General features: G+C 35.2%; 1 protein-coding gene across 11 annotated transcripts in view; it reads right to left on the bottom strand.

Moving 5' to 3' along the window:
- Positions 1 to 14,004: 14,004 nt before the first annotated feature.
- Positions 14,005 to 25,157, bottom strand: part of LOC131067660 (rho GDP-dissociation inhibitor 1) — a 43,281-nt gene continuing 32,128 nt past the window's right edge. For all 11 annotated transcript variants that reach the window (XM_058002768.2, XM_058002769.2, XM_058002763.2 and 8 more), the window contains 4 exons: positions 15,025 to 15,091; positions 14,722 to 14,934; positions 14,516 to 14,640; positions 14,005 to 14,339 (listed from right to left, as the gene is read on the bottom strand). In XM_058002768.2, the coding sequence (XP_057858751.2) occupies positions 14,271 to 14,339; positions 14,516 to 14,640; positions 14,722 to 14,934; positions 15,025 to 15,091 (474 nt within the window). In that variant the 3' untranslated portion in view covers positions 14,005 to 14,270. The remainder of the gene's footprint in view (positions 14,340 to 14,515; positions 14,641 to 14,721; positions 14,935 to 15,024; positions 15,092 to 25,157) is intronic.

The following is a 25,157-nucleotide window of genomic DNA, read 5'->3' on the forward strand; positions in this document are numbered from 1 at the left end:
TTTACCAGATTTGCTTAACACATTAATCAAATCATTTACCAATACCTTCACCACCAAAGTAATCATATAAACTTGATCAATTACCAATTCATTAAACTTATCAATAAGATCAAAAACTTTCTCAAACAACTTCTTATCACTACCGGTAACGTCTGATAAACTTCTAATAAAACATCATAACCGGTTTCTCAGAAATAATGCATGAAATGAAATATAAACAAGAACATCACATGAAAAACATTCCACACATGAACACCATAAGTTTTTGATGTGGAAACCCAAATAGGGAAAAAAACACGATGGGAGTTGGCACCCACAAATATTTGTACTCTTTCGAAGTACACCCTGTTAGGATCTTAGCCTTGTTAGAAGCTTACAATACGCTCGATTAAGAGCAAACCCTGTCGAGAGTCACCCGGTTAGGGGATTTGCCTTGCAACTCAATTAGGAGCTTGATTATTTGTTAGGATCAACCTCGTGAGAGGATTTAACACTCTTTTGAGAGCTTCGCTATTAGGGGACTTAAATGATTAAAGCATGTTAGAACCTACTCGATCAAGGGATTTAACTTGCTACAACTATTAGGGAACAACAGTAAGAAAATTATTTGTTTTCTTGCACTTCACTACTTGCTTGATCAGATTTAGTTATACACATCACTCTGCAACTCTCAGGAAGATTACACACTTCACTTGGATGGCTTAACACATTCTCTAAGACCACCGATTCAATAAACATCAATTGTGTCTACATAAATAGCCATCACAACTAGGTTGGCCATACAACCTAATTACATCAAGAATTTACAATAAGATCACAAAAGATCATTGTAAATCGCTATCCAGATCATAACAAAAAATGAAAATGCAATATCAATCATTGATTGATCATAACTCATCATAGAAATCCGATCTGTATCCTCAAAACACTCTCCAAAGCATTTCATTGGTTTCCAAGAAAATCTTCCTTGAATCATGCTAAAACAGCTATTAAATCTTTCACGCGGGTTGTGTCATGTTACCAACTTTAAGTAGACTCATTGTTGATCACCATCATAACATAAATCATTACTAGTTTGAAGATTTCATCACCGATCCTTAAACCCTACTAAAACCTTAGCAAAACTTCATCAGAAATTGAAACACACCTTCCGGTAATCGTCACAAGTTTCGGTTTCAATTGCATACATCTTTCCATGATACAAGTTCACCATCCAAACCGCAAATCACCAATCATTGCGAATCGATCGATCCAATCAAAACAATTCAGCTTTACCGGTTAAAGTCCTAATTCACAGACTTTATATCGCTGTCGGTAAACCCTATCTTTTGATAAACCAAATCACTTAGATGCTAAAACAAAACATCAGGAACATCAGATGCCAAAAATGACAACACAAATAACTAATCATGTCATCTATTCATAGAATCTCAATCTCTTCATCACAAGTAGACTTCTATCCTTTACCAATCCAGTCATCCAACTTCAACTGCATCACCCGATCTGCATCAGTTATGCCAAATGTCACAATGTCTCATAGTGGACCTTGGCATGGTGTTCCACTTGCATGTTGCCCATTTGAATTTGATTAGCCATCATTGAGTATGTAATGTTTTTTACCTTACATCAGGCACCTCAATGATAAAAAAACATGTCTCCTATGCCTTTTCTATTAAGCCCTATTTGTAAAAACAAATGACTTCATTTTGACCATTTTATTATTTTATTCATGGCCAACTAATCCACAATCACAAATATGTCTTTAAAATCACAAAGGCATCCAAAAAATTGAAAATTTATATGTATATTTTTAACCCGATCTTTATTTTTTTATCATTGACGAAACTCTAACATTACATTATTTCTCCATGTTTTCTCTCCAACAAATATTTTCTATATATATTTAATAACTCTTCTAGAAATATTTGTCTCTATTGTATTGAGAACCATTTGAGTATTTTCAAAATGTCTCTGAACGGCTCTCTCACCAAGCCTCGTCTAAATGGCTCTTCTACCCTGCCTCATTTGAATGCCTCAATCAATGTCGCTACCCCTGCGTTGATCATTGTTGTTGCATCTTTGGTTATTGGTGCTATTGTTGTGTCATTGGTTATTGGAGGGTTGGGTGTCCTTGTTTATGCCCTTCCTAGTGTCGTGGATGTAGGTAATCTTACCATGGATACAGGTGTAGCGGCTCCTGGTGTTGTTGCCTCTGCTTCTGATGGTGATCCTATGGGTGCTAAGGTCCATCCTTGACCTCCTTTTGTTGGTGGGCGAAGCTTTGCTTGTGTGGCCACATCTTTTGGTCATCCTCCCAAGGGGATTCGTCCTTTCCCTTGTGCCAAGACCTCCCCTATGGTGGTTTGTGGCCAGGAGGTTGTGGAAAAAGTTTATTTCTACGAACATTGTGTGTTGATCTGCAAATTTAATGGGTTTTGACCTTCTCTCCGAGACCTCCATCATTGGGGGAGTGATTCTTGGAAGCCTTTAGTTTCTCATTCCATTGAGTTTTTCCTTTGTGCCTAAGGATTTTTCATTGCTTCATTTGCTTCCTTTCTTGATCATGATGTGCTTTTGGGCAAGTTGTGGGCTTGGGGAGATCACTCTATCTCTCTCTCAAACCCTAGACAACTTCCTTTAACCCCCTTACAGAACCACTTAATGTGCGTCTGGTTTGGGTTCACTTTCCTAATCTTCCCCGTCATTTTTCGGAGCACTCTTGTTATGAAGCCATTAGCAACTCTTTTGGTTGTTTCTTAAAGGTTGATGATGCTATGTCTTCCATGGGTCATTCTACCTTTGTCAACATTTTGGTCGATATTTACATCTCTACACCTCTTCATGTGGATGTGGTTCTTATAGTTGGGAATAGGCCATGGACTCAATCGTTGGATTATGAGGGCCTGCCCTTTTGTTGTCAAAGATGCTTCTCAATGGGCACTTAGCTTCGGAATGTTCTCACTCTTGTCACAGAGGTGCTACTACTTGGTGGAAGGATGCTACTACTTATCACTTGCAGTCAATGCTTATGATTTCGACTTTAATGGCTCCTCTTAGGAGGAGGATGTATCCCCTCGGGATGAGATTGTGCCTCTTTTTTTTTTAAGTTTATGTTGACCCTCTCATTACAACTAATGTGGCCTCTTCTATCTCAGAGGCTCCTACTTCTACTACTCCTGTTTGGCAACAACGTTCTACTCATGATGATTCTGCTCCAGATGTTGTTCTCCAATAGGTTTGTTGTTGTTGCGGACAGAAACTCCACAAGCCCCCTAACTTGATTCTTCATTTGATGTCCCGAATAGTAGTATCGCCTAGACTATTGTTTGTTGCAAGCAAAAGGGGAAGTCATCCCCTGCCCCTCAAACCCCTCTGTGTCAAGTTTTGGGTGCTTCTAACAATGTTTGTTGTTATTGGCCTACTCGGCCTTGTTTTGTTTCTTCCCTTGTTTGTATTCTTTTGCCGCCTATGAGTTGTTGTATAAAGGGTCAACACCCTTGTTTTTCTTTTCTTTTCAATCAAAAACATTTGTCTCATTTGCTCATTTTTAATTCCTATTTGTTCTTATTTTTTAGCTTCTCCTCTTTTATTCTCAAATTTCTCTTCAACTCTTGGATTTTGTTGGATGCAACAATGACATCACTTTTAATGCATACATAAAAATTTCTTCTTATGGCTCCTCACAAGCATAGGTGTTCATTTTATATAATATATCCATCCAACTATATAAAGACTTTGGTTTTCTTCTTAATCCATTTGTTATTGCATGTTTCTAAATGGTATTTTATACTTTGGTTTATTGTTCTTTGCTTCTTATTGGAAAGATGATAAATCCTTCTCTTCTACATTATTATCCAATTTATTGATCTCTCTTTTTTCATTAAAAGAAAAGAAACTATTTTCTTTTACCTTCTCTCACTCCTTCCATTAATATTTGAATGAAACTTTCTACATTGTCGGTTGTTTTTCTTTGAAAGGAAACAATCATAATTCTCTATCTATTTTAGCATTATTTTGTGCAAACTTTTATTGCCATTTTCTATCCTCTTGTAATAATGAATTATTTAATTTCCTTGTTTCCTATGAAAGCTTGCATAGTATTGATTTCTTAGATATTGTTTACTATATCATTATTATATGCAATGCATTTACCTTTCTAGCACATCTAACTAGGATAAGTACACATAAATAATTAATTGAGTGCCTATTGAAACTAAAAGACAAATAGGGATTTAACCACCTTGATAAGATCATCTATATCTTTAACTACTTCTATTTTAAACACAATCTTTTGTATTGAACTCACTTTTCCACATTCAACATTTTATTTCAAGGATTTGCACCTCTAATCTTATATTATCGTTTTCAAGTTTTTTAATTTATTTAATTAACATATGTTCTAATATTTTATCTCTAGCATATTTATTATGTAAAATTATTATATTTTGTATGAGTCATTTTTACTTTCATGTATAGAGAATAGCTCTATGATTGGATGGACTCTTTTATGATTACAAAAATGTATAGATATTGTTTTTCATTGGTTGAGCTCACCTATATCAAAATATGTCCCTACATATTAATTTACAATAATTCGTTTACATCACAACCATCAAACCATGTGTTGTGTACTCTCATAACACACCCTATTTTTCTCCCAATAAAATAAGGACCTCGTTTTCACTTTCATTTTTTATTTGTCCTATCAACTAAAGGTAAAATTCTATAAGATCTCATAGACCCTACAATTAAAATTTGGTGTCTTCAAGAAAGTGAAAATCTTATCACATGTGGATCTTTAAACACATCAAAATAGCCTAGAATTCCTTTTACACTTTTGTACAATTCGCTAAAATGTGTAATTTGCTCACTTGTGAGGTCTGTTGCTTCATTTGTTTTGTAAAATTTGTGATCATATATACTGAGGCATAAAAACAAAGGATGGCCATTTATTTCTCAACCAACTCCAAAAGTTTAATTCCATAAGAGCACCTACGTAATCTTTTGTACTTTTTAAGCAATTTACATATATTTTATGATAATTTCATTTATGCTTAAACTCTCTTAGTCTTGAAAGTAAAAGGAAATGAACTACTTATCATATTCAATGGTTGATTATTGATTTAAATGATAATGGATCAAATTTAAACATAATCTAACCTCATGGCTACACAAACCCTCATTATTCAATTAAATAATAATAGACTTTGTGCATCTCTCTAGGATAAATGACCTCCAGGACTAGGAAAATGAAGTAATAGTTAAAAGGTGTCTTTTCCATCGTAAATTAAACTTGATTATGGGGAAATTATGGATACCAATATAGGGTTCATAAAAATGGATTTCTTCTATCAAAGTTTAAGGGATCCAAACCAAAGTATACAGGCAAAGAAAATTATCCTAAATGGGTTGGATAAAGTGACTATGATCCTAGTGGCAATACATTGTCTAGACCTGGTACAGGAATGCATTAGGGATTTCAATGAAAGTAGTAGGGAAAATAAATTGACGACAAAGTTTACGTTGAGTGAAGAGCCAATCTTGTTCGATATTTCATTTCACACCAAAATGGTAATAATTAAACCTAATGAAATATAGACATTTAATTAGGATGCTAGGAGGCTAATTAATATGAAATGGATGAAAAAACCTTACAACTCATTGGTAAAATTGGCTAAGATACTTTACGATAATGATTTTATTGAGGAGATTGACAATATGGTAACACTGTTGAGCAAAGTATTTGGATTACCACATTTGGCAATGCTTGAGGACTAGATGTATGCCTATATTGAAACCATCTAGGAAGGCAAAGAAATTCTACATTGCTTCAGATTTAGCAATGACACCTTATATGTCCAAATGATGAACTATGAAATAATGAGGGCATTTTATATGACTTCTGATATGGTCTATGTGTTGCGATCCAATGGAACTTCTAATGGATTAGAAAGAGTGTCTTCCTTAAGAACTAGTCGAAGCCAAGTTTTGATCTATGAACATTTACCCTCAACTAGAGAGAGAAGAAATTAGCACATCATAAGAGGGTCAATGATGCATTCTCGATGTGTCTCATGAGAACAATAAAGTAAACAAAGCAAAGAGGTTATCTCCTTAAGCTTGAGTAGGAACTGATGAAATAGGAAGTTGGTTTATTATATTCCCTAAGTTCTCTTATATCAAGATGGAAGGATTCATGGGACAATCATATAATCTCCCTTGATATCCTACTGATAAAATGGTACTATTGGATTACTCAAGGCAAATTGTTGAATCCCATTATTTTTTAGAGTATAAGCATACAACTAGTGCCTAATTTGAAAAAACCAAAATAAATGAGAGCTAAAAGCTCAAGTGGGGGAGTTATAAGGAAACATCAAACAACTAGTTAACCCAAATCAAAGCATAGACTAATTACCTTCTAGCCTAGTGATTCTTTCTCTCCATCCTTCCATTGCTACTCTCTATATCCCCCCTCCTCTCTATCTTTGCCTACCTCTCTCTGCCTCCCACACTCTCTCTATCCTCTCCATCTCTCTCTACCTACCTCTCACTCCATCCATGCCTCTTTACTCTCTATCTCCCCTCCATCATTATCTCTACCTATCTTCTCTCTCTCATCTCTACCTCTCTCTCATCATCCCTCTCTAATTCTCTCTAACTCTCTCTCGCCATCCCTCTCTACCTCTCTTTTGTTTTGGAATGAATAATAATTATTTGGCGTGTGTTACATATGGTTCATATTTGTTGTCTTTATAGTAATGATTTATTTGTTATCAATTATCCTTTTGGTAATAGTTGCATTTGGGATGATCAAGACATTGTACATTTTGGTTGTTTTGATTAGCATAATCTCTTTTCTCGTATCTAGTATTGTGCCTTTTATTATTATTGTATTCACATAGGGTGCATTTGTACCCACAACTTGTTTATTTAGGGTTGTTTTTCAAAAATTTCATAGTAGATGGGTTGTGTGCATTGTTATAATTGCTTTGCACGCACACGCTAAGTCATGACTCTTCCACTAGCTCCATAGGTCCTTCACCCACTACCAAGAATAGCTTGGTCAATTTGTAATGTACTTTACAGGGTCTCTTCATAGGATTTATAGAGAAACTTATAAAGTTCATCTCTTGTATCCTTGTTGAGGGCATGTAGAAAGAAGTTGCAATCATTGATTGTCCATGTTAAGCAGACTATTGAATGAATAGAGGACTTGCCTCCAATGTGTGAAGTGTACTTCAAACTCATTAACATCCCACTTCACACATAGTAATTTCTCGTATCTCTATATTTACCAACTTGTTTATATCAAATGTCGTGATAAACTGACTAATAAGTTTCCAAAAATAATGTATCAAAACCTTAGGGAGACAATAGTACCAATCCAAAAACAATCCATTCCAAGGTATTTGGAAATATTCTAGCCACAACAACATCCAAAGGAGCTCTTTATTATTGTCATATGCACTTTGATGTGTGAATTTAGGTCTCATTATCATTTATACATTGATAAATATACGAGGGGACGTGAATATGACACTACAAATATTGAGATAAATATACGAGGGGACGTGAATATGACACTACAAATATTGAATTCCAAAGGTACTTTTAAGTATTCAAGACAAGTCCCCATAAAGGCACTTTGCTTGTCAAGTGTCGCTCTTATGACCAAGTTAAGCTTGAAAGTGAAAGTTGGTTTGGTGTTTGTGTATGACTAGATAAGTTTGCTTCATGTTTACTAGTTGAGGCCCTAGTAGTGTCCTATAATTTTTCATTGTGGGGATCACACTAGATTGTATATTATAAATTTCTTATTAGCGAAGCCCAAGTCCCTCATTGCTTGCACTCCAAGAATAAAAATTCAAGTAGGGGGTAAATGTGTTATCCCTTTGCTTTGATCAACTTTAGCAGTGACACAAGGATTAGCATGCAATATTAACCTTGATGATATGTTACATCAATTGTGTTCACAAGGATTAGCATGCAATATTAACCTTGATGATATGTTACATCAATTGTGTTCTAAAGTGGTTGTTTCACATCCTAAGACTTTAGTGTCTTGATCCCTTGGACCAAGGTAGCTATAAGATCTATAGGCATTGCATCATATGTTCTTCATTCTTGCATTTGACCTCCTTGAAATGGGACGTCTTACTATGGGGTTTTAATGGGCCCATTAAATTGTTCCTCAACGGAGCTTTCAAGCAACACCGAGTGTGACATAGTCCATTTAGCCTAGTAGGCTATATGGAGAGCTTCCCAAGCCATCCAAGTCTCTCACAGCAAGTTAAAGTGTCTTTCTTCTTTCACAAATGATATTTAATTATTCTCTAGTGTCTACAAAGTGATGTTAATGAGCTAAACTTGAATAGGAAATATTCATGTTAGATTTGCTCTTTATCTTTTTTTCAATTAATTCTTGTAATTTGCATTTGTTCTTAGACCTCTTTGATGAGAGTTTCTGAAATTAGTAATTTTTCCCAAATATCATTTACAATTTGCTTCAACAAAAACACATCAAACATGAAAGCCAAGTGAGGAGGAAATAAAATTTGAGAAAGAGAGGCAATTTTTTTTTCCCTCTTGTGGAATTATAGAAGGCTTATGCTTCTCTTTGTTTTGGTTTTGGTTTTTATGATGATGATGGAATAATCTAATATGAATGCAATTTTACTAATTTTAACTTTTTTGTATTTATTTTAAAAAATCAAATGTTCCTTAATTAAACATTTTCTTAGAAAACTTTATCTAAATTAATGCAATTATATAGCTTTTTACTAAATGGAATATCCATGTTTTGATTATTGTGTTTCAATTTTGACACCTCGTATTGCAATCAAGGGTTTAAAAATAATGTAAACAAAATTAATCTAAAGTATTTCAATCTAAAAATCCAAACAATCTCTAATCTATGAAATCAAGTACAAGTATATTCTAACCTAGAAGAGGCAACAAAGTGTTATGTTTATAAAATGATGGCTCGTGCTTCGGTTGCAATGGATCTCACTCTCGCTACAACAAATCAAGGATTTTTTGAATTTTCTCCTATTGCTATAGCTTCTATCCCTACCCCTGTTTTTGTTGCATCTTTGGTTGAGCCTATGGGCTCTAGGTTGAGGTCCCTGCCTCTTAGTTGTAGGGTTTTTGTTCCCTTTTGAGGTGTCATGGGGTCTAGCTCTTCACCTATGGCGTATCTGGCAGATTTGGTGCGAAATGGTGGTGCTTCTACTCATGTGGGGGTTTTCCCTTTCCCATTTTCCTATTTCTGGTCGATTTCCTATGATGGGTGTTGAGGGTGTTGGTGTCCCTCCTGTGGCGTATGTTGGAGGTCTTAGGGTCCCTTCTCCCAAGCCTTTTTCTACTATTGGTGGTTGAAGCTTTGCTCATGTTACCAGATCTCTTGTTGCTCATCCTCTAAAAGGGAAATCTCATCCTCTTCATTGTCCCAAGACCTCCCCTATTGTGGTTTGTGGCCAAGATGTGGTAGAAAATGTGGTTTTCTACTAATGCTATGGATTGGTGTGTAAATTTGTGGGTTTGTGGCCTTCTCTCTCGAATCTGTATTGTTGGGTGATGGATTCTTGGAAGTCCTTGGTCGTTGGTACCATTAGGCTCTTCCCTTGTGCTAAGGGTTTTTTTGTTGCTTCCTTTCCTTCTTCTATTGATTATGACTTGGTGTTGAGCGAGTCATGGGCTTGGGAAGTTTACTCTCTCTCAGTCAAACCTTGGACTTCTTTTAACCCTCTTACTGAACCACTCAATGTGCACTCAGTGTGCATTTGTCTTCCCAATCTTCTTCTTCATCTTTGGGAGAATTCTTGTTATGAGGCCATTGACAACTCTATCAATTGCTTTTTGAAGGTTGATAATACCTCCTCATGGGCCATTCTACTTTTACTCGCATTTTAATCAACATCGACATCTCTACTCCTCTCCCTAGGAATGTGGTTATTATGGTTGGGGATAGGCCTTGGACTCGGTCATTGGATTATGAGGACGTCTCCCTTCAATGTTGTAGTCTTCTCAATTGGTTACTTAGCTATGGATTGTTCTCTCTCGTTTCATAAAGGTGCTACTATTTGGTGGAAGGACACTAATGGCGATCACTTGACTATCGAGGCTTTTGATTCTTCTTCTGATGACTCTTCACAAGTTGAAGATGACTCCTCCCAAGATAAGGTTGTGCCTCTTACTACTAGTCTGGCCTCCTTAGTCTCCACGGATCCTATTTCACCTCTTGATATTGGTGTCGCCTTCTCTAGCCCTATAGATTTTAATCTTGTTGCCCCTATGCTACTCCAACCTTTGGTGGTTGATGGTTAGTAGTCTGCTCTAGGTGGTGACAAACACTCTAAGGGGATTTCCCCTCTTGATCCCACTTGTAATGATGTTCTAAACAATAATATTGCCTAGATTTTTGTTAATCTGAGGCAACAAGGTAGTTCTTCCTCCTCCCAAACTCTTCCCTAAGTTGTGACAAACACTCTAAGGGGATTTCCCCTCTTGATCCCACTTGTAATGATGTTCTAAACAATAATATTGCCTAGATTTTTGTTAATCTGAGGCAACAAGGTAGTTCTTCCTCCTCCCAAACTCTTCCCTAAGTTGTGGGTGAAATTTCTTCCCACCCTTGAGGTGGGTTCCTAGTTGTACTGCTAGTGAGTTAAAAGGTCTATTTTGGCCTTTGATTTATTAACAATAGTTTGTCTAACTTATTGTAAGTGGTTTGTTCAACTCGAGTTTCTATAGGGTCAACACCCTTGTTTTGTTGCTTTTATAATCAAATACGAAGTGTTACTTTTCCCAAACAAAATTGGAGTTTCCATATTAATACTTGAAAGCTTTTAAGAACAAAGTAAAGGACTACGAAGCTACCAAAAATCTTTTTGTAGTGCAAGTGCTAGAGTCCTCAAAGAGCCAAGTTCTCCACATCCTCTTGTACAACAATTATAACCTCCTCTTAATGACAAAGGAGATTGGGCAAGCTCTAAATTTAGGAAATAAGAAATAGTGCAAAAAGGGAAAATGCTCACAAAGACCTATAAGAGCATACGAATGTTGTGGATGAAGACTACAATACAAAATACATTGATTCTCTATAAATGATTCAATATTCTTATGTCAAGATCAAGGGAATAGAAAGTGAAAACTATTGGCAAGACCTTGGCAAAATACAATAATAATCTTCTTTGATGCCAAAGACAAGGTAAGTATTTATAGGTTTGAAGCGTCTCAATCATGAGGGAGTGACTAGGAAAAGACTAGAGAGCTAATGGATAAATAACTTAAGAGCTAATTGAGAATTAAAAGGAGAGAAGAATCAATTAGGGGAAGTGAAACTTAGTCAAGCTTCGAAACAACTCACTTAAAAGCTAAAATGTTGGAGAAAAAATTGAAATTGAAGTAATTATGCATGTTCCAAAAAAAGAAGGTTGCCCCTTTTGGGAGTCAAGGTTACCCCTTTTGTAATGATTTGTCACTTGGATGACCCTACACTTAAGACAAGGCCCCAAATTATCCTACACCTTAAGACAAGAGACCCAAACAACCAATCTCTAAAGACTCTTCAATCAAAGGTTTGCAAAAGGTTTTTGGTGTTATGCAAGCACTTCGAACTCCATTCAAAGGCTAAAAAAGACAAATAAGAGTCCTAGAGGGATGAGAAAATTATCAACAAAATGGACAATGATAAGAAGATCGCAATCCATTCCTCATGAATTGTGAGCTACAATGCTCTATCATCATTTAACTAGCATATCAACCTATGCAAGTTTGGGAACTTACAAGATCATGTAATTGAACTAGTCTTGAAATAACAAATATATCACACTCCTCAACTCATGCATGTGACTGAAGTGCGGTGGTGACTATAAACACATTTTGGGAACTTGCAAAGAAATGATTTAGTCTCCTTTGGTCAAGCCCATAAGTTAACAGATTTATCAGCAATAAACCAAGGTCAAAGACAAGAAGAAATCATGCAAGATCTTTAAGATGATGCAACTATAATGATTTATAATGTTGCTACAATACTCTCACATAGTGAATGATACCAAGGTAATTTTTGAGATGATGCAACTATAATGATTTATAATGTTGCAACAATACTCTCACATACTCTCACATAGTGAATGATACCAAGGTAATTTTTGATGGTCTAAATGAATTAGGATTATGTCCTTAAATACACCACACTAACATACAATTTGAAATATATTGCACTTTAGTCAACTCATAATGGCTAGTAAGAGAGAAACATGGAACCGAATTAAAAAATTCAAGCTTAAGAGTGCAGGTTTTATATTTTTACATGCAAAAATAAGCTGAGTCAATTTCAAACCTGCAAATTTGAACGGCTTCCAAACAATATACAACATCTTGTATGCTAGTTAATGCATTAGGAAAACATAGTTGCCATGGACCCAAAACGTAAGAAGAAAGGGCGTGTACATGTGACTTTCAACATTAAAAGGTTGCAACCTTTTAAGTGTCACCTTCACACTAAATATATGTGTTACTTCCGTTTATTTGAGAACACAATAAGTAACTAGTAAATGCCGTATTGTGAAGTTGCGTATTGTGAAGTTGTGAACCACATGAAATGTTCGTTGTGTGAACCTAGCATCTTTGCTTTCAAGAAAGTAAAACCTAGACCTGCCTTGTTAAGGTTGGTGTCTCCTATAAATGTTTTTTATTGTTTATATTGAAGAAAAATTCATAGATACAAGGAATCTTTCACATGTACAAGTTTAAATAGAGCCACCCTCTCAAAGCAACAAATATCACAGCAAGAGCAAAACACAAACAGAAGATAACATTCTGAGACCAAGCTTAAATGCACGGAATTTTAATAACAAAAATCACTCAAAAATATCCAACTTGCATGCTTCGTATTTGTTTGTCTACATAAAGAAAGAAACGAACATTCTTCATTTATCCCCATATCTCCCCAATTACAACTTCCTTCATATCAAGGCAAGTCACTTTGTTTACTATCTACGATTTAGCATTATATCATATTCCACATCCTTAAGAATACAACTGGCGTTGAAAAAATCATATCCAAAATGAAACAATAGCTGTAACAGCTTTATGACAATTGTTACAAAATGTGACTGATAATTTGACACCACCCCATCAATGAGACTGATGGGTATTCAATTAATGCGTATGCAAAGGACTTTCAATAAACTGGAAGTGTATGTAGCTTGCCAAAGGAATTTACAACTGATTTAGGCCTAAAGATCATCTATAGGTAATTCAAGCATTGGTACCTAAAATCGTGAAGATATAATCAATGAAGGTTGACTTTTCTGTGTATCAATTTAAGGGAATTCAGACTTGACCAAATTTAACAGCCTTGTGAAGTGATGAAAATTATTCCAAACTATTGACGATTTATAGTTTTTTGGCATTCACTAAGGACACATTTATCTTGGCCTGCAAATCAAAGCTTTTCTTATCAGCAAAGATAAACCGAGAACCTATGCACTGGGTCAAACTATGTGTTACCTTCCACCACAGTTAAATGTTTTGTTAGTCCTTTATAACTAATCCTGGTAGTGTTATACTAATTGTTTCACAAAATGAGTCAATCAGCTTGGTGCTTTCGAGGTGCCATTTTCCTGAAATAGTGTCAAGACAAAAAATTGTTTCATTTTTAAGATTACCCGCCACATAGTACTTATACAATATTAAATACTAAATATTGATTACTAAATGAAAACATGAAATGCCTTCTAATATTATCATAGCCTAGCATCCCTTTTATTGACCACATGGATAAAACATGCCTGGAATTTCTGCAGTAATGCCCTTTCATTGCTCAAACTTCTGGCACATTGCTGTTCTTCAGCTACATAGTAGTTAATCAGATCTAGTACACAATTTAAATCTAGCCATTCATATCAGCCTAGTCTCTCTGCAGCATTTCTCATGTATAACAATCTTAAAAGAATGTTTTCTTCATCCTGGGAACATATACTCAACCGGTGACAATAGACACAAGAAGCAAAGATATCATTTAAATAAATTTTAAGTTGTGAAATGTAAGAGCACAACATATATTTTTTACATTTGATACATCTTAAAAGCTGTCTTTTAAGGCTACAGCTAAAAACCAGACATATTTGTATTTAAGTGAGCATGGTGAAGAAGATAGAATCTAAAATAAGTATAATCTCACCATCGACAAATACAACCTATATCAAATCAAAACCCCTGACATATATTGATGTCATGAACAGACTGAATTTCAAGGGCTTCTAACGGTCCTTCTGAATCTCAAAAGAATAATCTACTTCAAGGTGACACCTTCCATCGTCATCTATAAACTGTACAGCATATAATACAATCAAATTTTGCCAAAAAAATCTACAGATAGTTAGTTGTGTACATCACAAGTGGCTTAAACTAGGCAGCATAAATACCATAACTGGTGGTTTCCTTTGGATGAGAAAAGTTTGCATAAAATACTAAAAAAGAACATTCATATCCTTGAGTGACAAACCTTTGTTTTGGCTGTATATGTTCCACGAGCAAGAACTCCACTTGGAGTTGTCTCCTCCTCCAAGGCATGTACATATGGTTCTTGCCTAGGACTAAACGTTCCCAACATATGATGAATATGATCGACTGTATAGAGTGCCAAACTGTTAGCATGCTTCTATATATCCTCAAAGAAAAATTCACTCAACTGAACCTTATGCAGCCTACCTTTGAGTCCAGCTTTCCAAACTGTGTTCACATATTGTAAACCGGAAACAATGTTATGATGTACCATAAAACTGAACTTAAAGTAATAGTTGCAGCCTTCCTTCAGAGTGATGGATATCCCATTGTTCTCAAGCAGCAACGAGAAATTTACTTCTTGATTGCTAGACGATATTATCCCCAGAGATTGAAATGTAACTTCTGGTTCCATGCTTTCTGAAAGTATGGGATAAAACATACAATCATGAGAAAATAATACACCATATATAAGTCCATGCATGAATGCAAAGGGCATATAGTAGTAACCTTCAGAAAAGTCATAATCAACACAACCAAGCAGTTTCTCTTTCCACCTTCTAAGACTCTCATCTTCCTGAAATTAGACACCAAGTAAATGATTCATTATTGCTTAACTTCTTGACAACTGATAAAAAACTAAATACCAAAGTGAACCAAAAATATTAAATAAGCAATACCCCAAAATATTTGCATGACTTCCTATGCATTTAAAAGATCTCGAAAGCAAGAGTGCATGGAAAACAGTACACTAGATTCTGAATTCCATTTTAAAAGACTACTTAAGCTCCCAAAAAGCAGCTGTGTAGGGCAATAAATGAGGTATGCCAGTAACAGACCAATTTGCACTATCTCTGGTTCTCTACAATATGCTTTCTTAGTTTTCATAAAATTTCTCAACTAAAGCACATCATACAGCTTAGTGGCAACCATTTTTGTTGGGGTCATGTCATGTCCCCTCCTTACTCGTTATTTATAACCTAAATGAAGCAATTATTATCATAAATTAATATAATCAACAAATGATTATTTGAAATTAATATTTATTTATTAAATATTATTATTAATACTTATTGATAAATAATATTTTTGGAATACCCAAATAAAATATATTTAATAGTATATTTTAAACATATAGAAATATTATAAACAAATAGAATAATAAATAAATTCAGAAAATATATGTAACAAAAATAATATAAAAACTGTCTTCATCCTCATCAATAACCTGCAAAATAAATAAAGACTAAGTGGACTGCAGGTGTAGAGTTGTCCCCTAAGCTGTAGACAATGATAATTAGTCATGAGTATCAATAATAAATTGGTTAAGTCTAATGTTAATCATCTGCAATAATAGGCAGTAGTTTGCTAAGTTTCAATGGGAGACAATGATTACACAAGCAAACTAATCACCAATGCCTCCTAAATTACCAATGTGTCCTATCAACATATTGATGTTAACAACTGATACGTGGTTGTTATTGAGATAACAAACCTCATTAAGTATATTATGAAAAGGCACTTTAGATTGAAGGCAGCGATTCCTAAAAGAAGTGAACATGTCTTATAAAGAAGACGTGGGAGGAGCAGAAGTATAGGATTATCATTCTGATTGGGGTCAATAAGACATAGCAGGGTCACAAGGTTAACTAAAAGAGAAGACGATCAGAAAAATGGCAATCATCTTTCATATATGTTTATTCGCACAATCGCAGAGATTACATTTTGAAACAGCGGCTGTGTATATATAACCCAGTCACTTTTCATATACAAATTACATTACTGGTCTACTTCAATATAGTTATACTAAAAGAGGATAGGTTCGCAGCCCGAAAAGGTTTGTATGCAGAATTTAATAATAATACTAACATAGATTGCAATCTTTATTATACTAATACTTAAATTCAAATACATTCTTTAACTTTATAATCTTCAGAAGAGAGCAGTATCAATCATCATGAATTATCGATCAAGGAGGAGAGATTAATAGTCTGCAAGACGTCTAGATCAGATCAGAACTGTTATTAAGTTCCAGAGAGTAATATCTTGGGACTTGGCGGTATGCACGAGGATGTGCTGAATATATACAGCCTGATAATATTTGTTATGCAGGATTTAATAGTAATATTTAAGGGTAATATTAATATAGTCTGTATTTAGTAAAGCATTCACAATTAACTTCACATACAGGGGCAGACCAGATCTGATGCATGTCAGATCTGTCTGCTACTACAGCTACTAGGTAGAATAATGAATAGTGTTTTAGTAAATGGCAGTGCTAGTAATTTATATTATAGGAAATATAATTTGATATATATATATATATATGGGTTGATCAAACCAATAACATTTTATAAAGAATTACGCTGCAGTAAAACATATGGTGTAATACTATCTGAAAATAAATAAAAAATATATGTATATATATATAGAATTAGTAATTTGAATGAACAAAATAAATCTGAAACTATGAGTCAGATTGAATTATCAATTCAATATCAGGAAAAGATTATGTTATCACTGATTTCATTCATGTTAAAATAGATTTGTCTCCTACTCGAGTTAGTTTTAAGTCAAAATGTATAGAATTAGATGAATTATGGTTAAAACAAGCCTAAACTTAGTAGGGGACATTACAGGTCACCGATGCAAGGATCTAATTCATGGAAACCCTTAAACCTGCACACGCAGGAGGCTTAAGTCTTTTGAGCCAAATTTAGTCCTCCGTACTGTTGCTAGACTGGATGTATTGAGAAAAGATAACAAATGTCTTGATGTTGGTACCAAAGCTGTAATGTTAGTTCTCCTTGCCTATGCTAGAGGGAACCCAATAGACTTCCAAAATGCAAGTTGTACTGTTTCACACAATACAAGACACACATCTCAATGTTTATGTGTGTATGTGCATGTAATGAATTAAAGCTCTTCTGTCTAGTGCACTATCAACTTTGAAAATAAATCATAGGTAATCACAATATGGACTTAACAGAGACACAAACTGTAAATTATCTGGGACAGTGTTGCATTAAACAAATTTGAGGAAAAGAAGTCAGAACTGTAACAGATGTATAGTAATGAAATGAGAGGAAAAATAATAAAAATAGAGGACTATGAGGAAACACTTTTTTCTCTTGTACACAAAATATGCAAGAGGATTAGATGTCCTTACAGATTTTTCATTATCACCCAGTGGGTCTAGATATGAAAAAAGTGAAAAGAAACCATACAATCCTAAGAAAACCCATCTAAGAGGCTAGAGACCAATCATGGAAGCCAAACTTGCAAGCAGCCACAAATAAGATTCAAGGATCAGCTTTGGAAGGTACACAACCCATCCCACATTTGATCAAGATGCATATTATTGGTTGAATTAATGCCAGGAAAGGATATAACAACACCATTAAAACTAGAAGCATGTAGCACCATCATCTTCATTAGTGTTAAATAGGACAGTAATCATTTCTATAACAGATCTCAAAGTTTCCTGTAATATGGATGACGACTTGGTCTAAGACTCTAAAGCATAAAATGTTGCATGAGGGCACTTACAAAAAACAATGGATTGATTTTGTACATCAACTTTGATCATTCACAACTCAAATAATATTTATCCAGAATATGGAATGTTTAGGTAGCATAACAGGTACTAGGTGCATTTTGCATGTGTTAGTATCAAGTAACTTAGTTTACAATATCGCTGGACAAGAATGTTAATCAAGTGTTGTGTGTTTATTTTAAAGAGAATTACCAAAGGCAGAGTCTTAGGTAATATACTAATGAGCCTTTATTTTATTGATATGGGCCAAGTGATCAAATATCAATCCTTTGCAACCAATAGCAGTTATTTGTAAAATCTTGCTATCTGGTTATTGCAGTTATTTAATGTTGTAAATCTGTTATGTTCTAAAATATCTCATAAGCTATTAAATCACAAGTTAAACCAGATGCATGTTGTCCTTGGCAAATCTAACATAGTAGTGTGAGAGAATCATATGTGAGCATACACACGCTAATTTAGAGTGTCAGACTAATGATTCAACCCCATTTAGCAAGAAGCAATGGAGATATCAGAAAAACTGCAAGGTTGGACAGCAAAATTGTTCATTGATATCAATATCAGCCAAATTCCTGTTTCAAAAACTTTAGATGCATCATATATGTAACTTGGACAGCTTAAAATACCACAAGAAGAGTGTCACAAAGAGGTCTGTTTGAGCTTTGTTTAAGCGTTAGAAGAGACATCAGTTGCCATGAAGGATAATTGACTGAATCTCTACCCAATAAGTAATGAGATGTCATTCAAACCAGTTCAATATCCACAGATGTGAAAAGTAGTAGAGCTTAGTTCAAGACTACTAAAATTTAAAAATAAAATGGAATCAAAGCCATCCATGATGTAATAACCCGAAAAATTTGGTGGCATAAAATATCAGGACTCAAACACACATTGTTTGAGCTGGGGGTCTACTATATGTCAAATGCTATATATAATAATCAGACTCTCCTGCATACTTCCTAGGAAAATTGCAAGATTTTCCCATTGATTGGTATGACAGGCTGATGACTGATGAGAAAAGAGAAGTCCGCATTTAATAAGGAATTGAAAAAGTGCCTCTGACTAAAGAAAAATACAAATTAACAATCAGATAAACCAGTAAAGACCGAAACAATCAAATGGTTACAAAAACAAGCTACCTAACTTGTAAGAAAAAGAGCCAATATAACTACAAAACAACTCCCACTAAGCACATATAGTTCCACCCACAGGCCAACTCAGCTACGGGAACCACCAGAACACCTAGCACCATGGATGATCTGTGAACAGTTTGAGAGGTGGTAAGCACTGCAAACTTTCAAAATACCCTCTCTCCTAACCACCCAAATATTTACCAAATACAAAGCCAAATCTTAGTTGTTCAAAGCCAAATTTGCATTCATTTTCAATGGGGAGTGCAATACAACTTGCGACTGTTCAAAATCGCATTGGAAGCAGGTCATCAAGGAAGACCCAACATGGATTTCATCAAATAGAATATCTCCAAATAGAAAGAGATCATCACAAAGGAGGATTCTACTGAAAATCCATTACCTTGCAATCAAATCCAACAACTGAGCGAAGGATGCAAGATGTACCCCAGTGCAAAAATTAAAAAACAAGAGGACAGTCATTTCCACATAAAGGATTTTCCAACAAAGTTAATTCCCTTAGAAAGCTAAGATTACTTCCCCTCACACAAACATATGGGTGGAGATCAAAAGTTTGGAACACATACCTCCTAATAATTGCACCAAATTCCACTAATCTGGATCATTAACTTGGCAGAGAAGGCAAAGCAAGTTACTTTTTCAAAAGCAATGACTAAACACAACCCTGTCAAATTGACTGCACTCATCTAAGATGTTCAATCTCCAGTCCTATAAATGGTTCGGACTTACATTAGCCGGGAACGACTAGGGGACATCCCTATAAATTCTGCATATTGACAGTGAATTTTGACAATGAAATCTGTAAGCAATTTGACTTTGACTCTCAATATAACACAAATTTGGCATAAGAATTCTGCTAGTTTTTATATGTTAAGGTTCTATAATGTATATGTGCATGCTTTATCCATGTTTCCATATGAATATTTTAAATTTCCCTATATATTTTAATTTTCCCTAATTTTATATAGCCATCCCCTTTTCCATCCCCTAGCCATCCCCAAAATTGGCAAAAAAAATCACCGTCCCGGAAACGTGTCCCCCCATCCCCTGCAGTCTCTGTCTCGGAAACTCGGGGTAACATAGGTTCCGACTCAAAACATTGATGACTACAAGGGAGTCCCCTTCCACTTGCAAACTTTTTAACCCAGATAAAACTGCTAATTTGAGCCCTTCCAGAACAGCCAAAGCTTTCACTTCATTGTTCGATTTTGTACCTAAATAGAACCCTTCAAAAATTGGCCAGTTGAAGAACAAAACACGGTACCCACAATAGCCATACTTGGGTTTCCTAAGGCTGCAGAATCAAAATTCATTTTCTAAGAATCAATTTTTGGCAGAATCCAAAAGAAGAGTTTTCACTTTTAGACTTTATTGATTACCCTGTAACAGGGGAACAAGGATACCCAGCTATTGAAGGAATTGACAATTTTTTAAAATGGAAGAGATGAATCAATTAAAGATTATAATCAAAGAAAGGTGAATTTGATACAAACGTTAGAAAATCCATTGGATGAGGATTTGAAACTAGAATATTTAGTAAACAGATTACACAAGGCATTCAAGGAAACTTTGAGGGTGGCAACAACCTGAAGTATCATCATATATCAGTGAACGTTAGACATGTAACACCAGCACTTTTTGCAAAAACAAAGTCTTGAAGCAAAATATATCAAATATGAACCTGAATAAATGCTTAATCAGAGACAAAATCAAGAAGAAAAAGATGATGACTATAAACCTGAAGAGATGCTTAACCAGAAACAAAGTCAAGAAGAAAGGATGATGAACATAAACCTGATTGATGCTCAACCAGCTAAGTTAGAAAGGTAAAAACACTGAAATAGAGAAAAATGGAATGTGATGCTTGAAGCCGAGGATAGAGACAACCAAGGAACATCTAGGGCATTACAAAACGGGCCCAAACATTCAATGAACATACTCCCTCCCCTGCCAGATATCTAGGATGTCCATCCCTGTGACAAGGGCCTCCCAAGCAGGAGACCCCCAAAAAATCATATAATGCAGAAAACTAAATTTTAAAAAATAACTAAAACTAAGTAACCCTAACTTTAGAGTCTAAATTGTCATAAATAATGCGATCTTTTTTTAGCCTCAACATTTGGAGTTTTGGGGTCTTATTATCAGTCAGGCACATCTTCACATTGTGAGTGAATTTGCAGGTGGAGGGCAACCTTTTCCTGGTGTTTTCTCGTCTTACAGTTAGTAGACTGCAAAGTTGTAGTGATCTGCAACTGGTGGATAAAGTCTTCTACAGCTTTGCATGTTTTTAACTTTTTTAAAGTGATTTCTTGTTTTGGGTAGAGGCTTTTCATTGTAGTTAAGCGGAAATTGCATGTGGATGCAAACTTAAAAATCAGCAAAGTCGGCATTTTTGTCTTGACATTAACACCATTTCCTTGTTGTAGGCACCCAAAGTTCCTTTGTTGGCAGCAGCAACAGCACGAAGAATTTAACAAACCAATTTCAGAGGCATTGCACAATTATCAAGGTGAATAACAGAATAAGGAAAGAAGCCCTAAAGTAGTCCACTACAACTTGTGCAGTGCTCCACACAGAGCAGTTATTCAAGGTTTTTCTTGGAGCTGTTAAGGAGTTTCTAGATCTGAGAAAAGTTAGAATGACCCTTCATGATTACAGAAAATAAGGGTGAACAAAGTGTTATAGACTACGTTACCCCGAGTTTCCGGGACAGGGACGGCAGGGGACGGCGGGACGCATTTCCGGGACGGCAAATTTTTTTGCCAAATTTGGGGACGGCGGGGGACGGCTATATAAAATATAGGAAAAATTTAAAATATATAGGAAAATTTCAAAATTCTAAATGTTCATATGAAAACATGAATAAAGCATGCATACATACATTATATTCATATGAAAACAATAAAACATGGATATAGCATGTGTATGATACTATGAAAAGTCCAAAACATTTTAGAATGTAAATTCTGAACATACAACATTGTTAATACTCAATAGACAATATGCAATTATGCATTCATATATCAGAATTTCAATTCATTCACATTGTCAATATGCATATCATAATAGATATTAAAGAAATAACATACAAAATGTCAAAACAAAGAGGTTAAATTTTCCCTACTTCTATCGACGCAGTTTCCCCCCATATTTTTCAACGGGGGTTTGGGGGCAGCGCCCCCAAGGTGGGGTCAAGGGGCATCGCCCCTTGTGCACTCCCTGTCGCGATACAGGGCGGGGTCGAGGGGCAGCACCCCGCGAGGCCAAAAAAACTTATTCTTTAATAAAGGCGTTGGGTGTTATTTTTCTATTGACTCGCCGAGTTTGGCAATTTTTGGGCGATTTTCTAATCTTTGTGTCAAAATGCCCAAAGGCTACACTGCTGCCATATAGTTTCATTGTCAAAATTATGAATTAAATTGATAAATTTAAAATTTAATTAATGTTATCTTTTTATTTTTTTTATTTTTAATAACAATTTGAATTAAGAAGGGGCCTATATTAGAACATTTTTAAAAAAATTGAAAATACAACTTTTTTTATTTTTTAATATTTTTTAATGGCCTTACATATGGGGGACGTCTGGCCGTCCCCGGGATGGATTGGGGACGTCCCAGCCGTCCCCGGGACGTACGGACGTCCCCCAGAGCTAGGGCAGGCGCCCCCCCCGTTTCGGGGACGTCCCCTCAAAATATAGGGCAAATTGGGGACGGGGGGAAACGTCCCCTAGCCGTCCCCAAGTTCCCAAAACGTCCCCGGGACGAGGATGGGGGTTTTCAGGTCGGGGACGCGTCCCCGGGTAACTCTGGTTATAGAAGGAATGATGTATGATAAATGGATATACTCATTCTTTTATTGTCGCTACTGTTGTTCACTGTGCATCTGGTGGATAATCTTCAATTCATCATGCAAAGACTTCTACAAGAAATCGCCTCCATATAAAAAGCAAGTTGAATCCATTAGTTCCTGTTTGAAAGTGAACATAGGGAAAGAAGTGATCTTAAAGGTTCATATATCTTATGTGTGCCATATTTCCTTCAATGTATTCTCACTATTACTGTCAGATGGTACATGCCATAATGAGACAACTAATGTATATAAGCACTCAGGATACCAAAATCCCCCACTGTTCTCCAAGATAAGAGAAGTTGTCCCAATCAGATGAAAGCAGTCAAAAGAGGGCTACTCAGTTATCATGGATGGCTGAACAGATTAAAAAAAAAGGAAATTGTCAAAGATGGAGGATTTCTTGTCCTTCGGGGCAATATTTCATGTGGTCCGTGATTTTTCATTCCAAGAGAATAAGACCCTTAAAAGATTATTTATGCATCTATACACATGTTGGATTGTAAAATGCTGTGCAGGTTATTGCAGATGCTGCTTCATTATGTAAAGCACTGGGCAAGATGATCCAAGAAAGAGTACAGAAACATCCATTCAAAACCTTGTGTTATTCATGCCATATATAATGTCCTGAAGGGCATTAAGGGATTTGGTTGGATTGTTCTTTGCAATGTTGCATGTCCTAAAGTAAAGACATTCATAACAAACCACAACCACACCATATACGTCTAGAATTTCTATGCCAATTAAGTGTTCCTAAAATCTGTAAATGGGTATTACTATTAATTTAGAGAAAATTCTTTCAGATAGAAACTGTGAACACATCTGTGAAAGAATACACCTTTCCATCACACATAATGCCCATCACAAAGATGATTTATAACTATAGATAAATATCAGATAACCCTTTTCAAGTTCACAAGTTCAAGAATATCTTATCTTAAAATGAATAAAATATCAAAATCAACTATACGGTACATTCCGAACTACACAGCCCAAAAGAATGGGAAAACTTAAGTGATATTTATATCAAAAGAGTCAGGAGAATTTCAAAATAATGGATCTAGGCCACAATAACAAACAAAAAATAATCATATTATTCTCAATCAGATTTCAAATTTCTCAAGAAAAGAGAAAAATTATTTAACTATTGATGCGCGTTTTGTGACACTCACCAACACAGAATAAAATACCAAGTATTCTATTCTCTATTGAACAAGGAAACCTCAAATGCTAAACAATGTGATCAAATAAGGCTACCCCAAGGTTTACAATGCGACTTTACGATGTATAGACTCAATGAAAATATGTGATTTGCTGATATCACAAAGGAACTTACGCAATTGTTTAGGATCTTATCAATTCTTTTCCTTAGAATAACGTATGATTTTGCAATGGAACTCTCCAACTAATCCGAAAAAAGATTTTTAAGACAAAATGCAAAAAGATAGGGGTTTAGGAATCTAATCTACTTCTAACAATGCAAGAAACTATTGCAGACATAATGAAACCAAACCAAGCTTTCCTTCACCATGAGGAAACAACTACACAAAGATGATGCAATCTTCAAGGGTTATGCAAATTATTTTCAAATCACTTATACACATCAACACCATAACATGTGAATTGATGATCATAAAGCAATTGAAGTTAATAAGCTTTCAAATGAGTTCAGACTAAATATGCATTGCAATTTGCAATCAACAAACTACAAATGGTATGAACATATAGGCTTCACCATGAATCAACAACAAAATCTTCCATTCAACTATTCAACTTGACATAAACAAACATCCCCAAACAACACAAGTTCTCACCAAGCTACAATGAGTTTGCATTTATTATGGCAGTACTTTGGCAACAATCTCACAAAAAGTCTCTCTTACAAATAAAATGAGGAAGCCTTATATAGGGCTTTCAATTACAAACCAAGGGCCCAGATTGATTATATATCAACAGCCAATATAATTAAAAGAAACCCTAAGTGGAGTTGGTTACAACTACCACCTAATCCACTTAACTTTTTTAAATATTGACCAATGAAAAATAAAGTAACCTCCTTGGCACAATTTGCAAGGAGTAAGAGCATAAAG

This window comes from Cryptomeria japonica, chromosome 11 (assembly GCF_030272615.1).
Source record: "Cryptomeria japonica chromosome 11, Sugi_1.0, whole genome shotgun sequence".
Taxonomy (NCBI): Eukaryota; Viridiplantae; Streptophyta; class Pinopsida; order Cupressales; family Cupressaceae; genus Cryptomeria; species Cryptomeria japonica.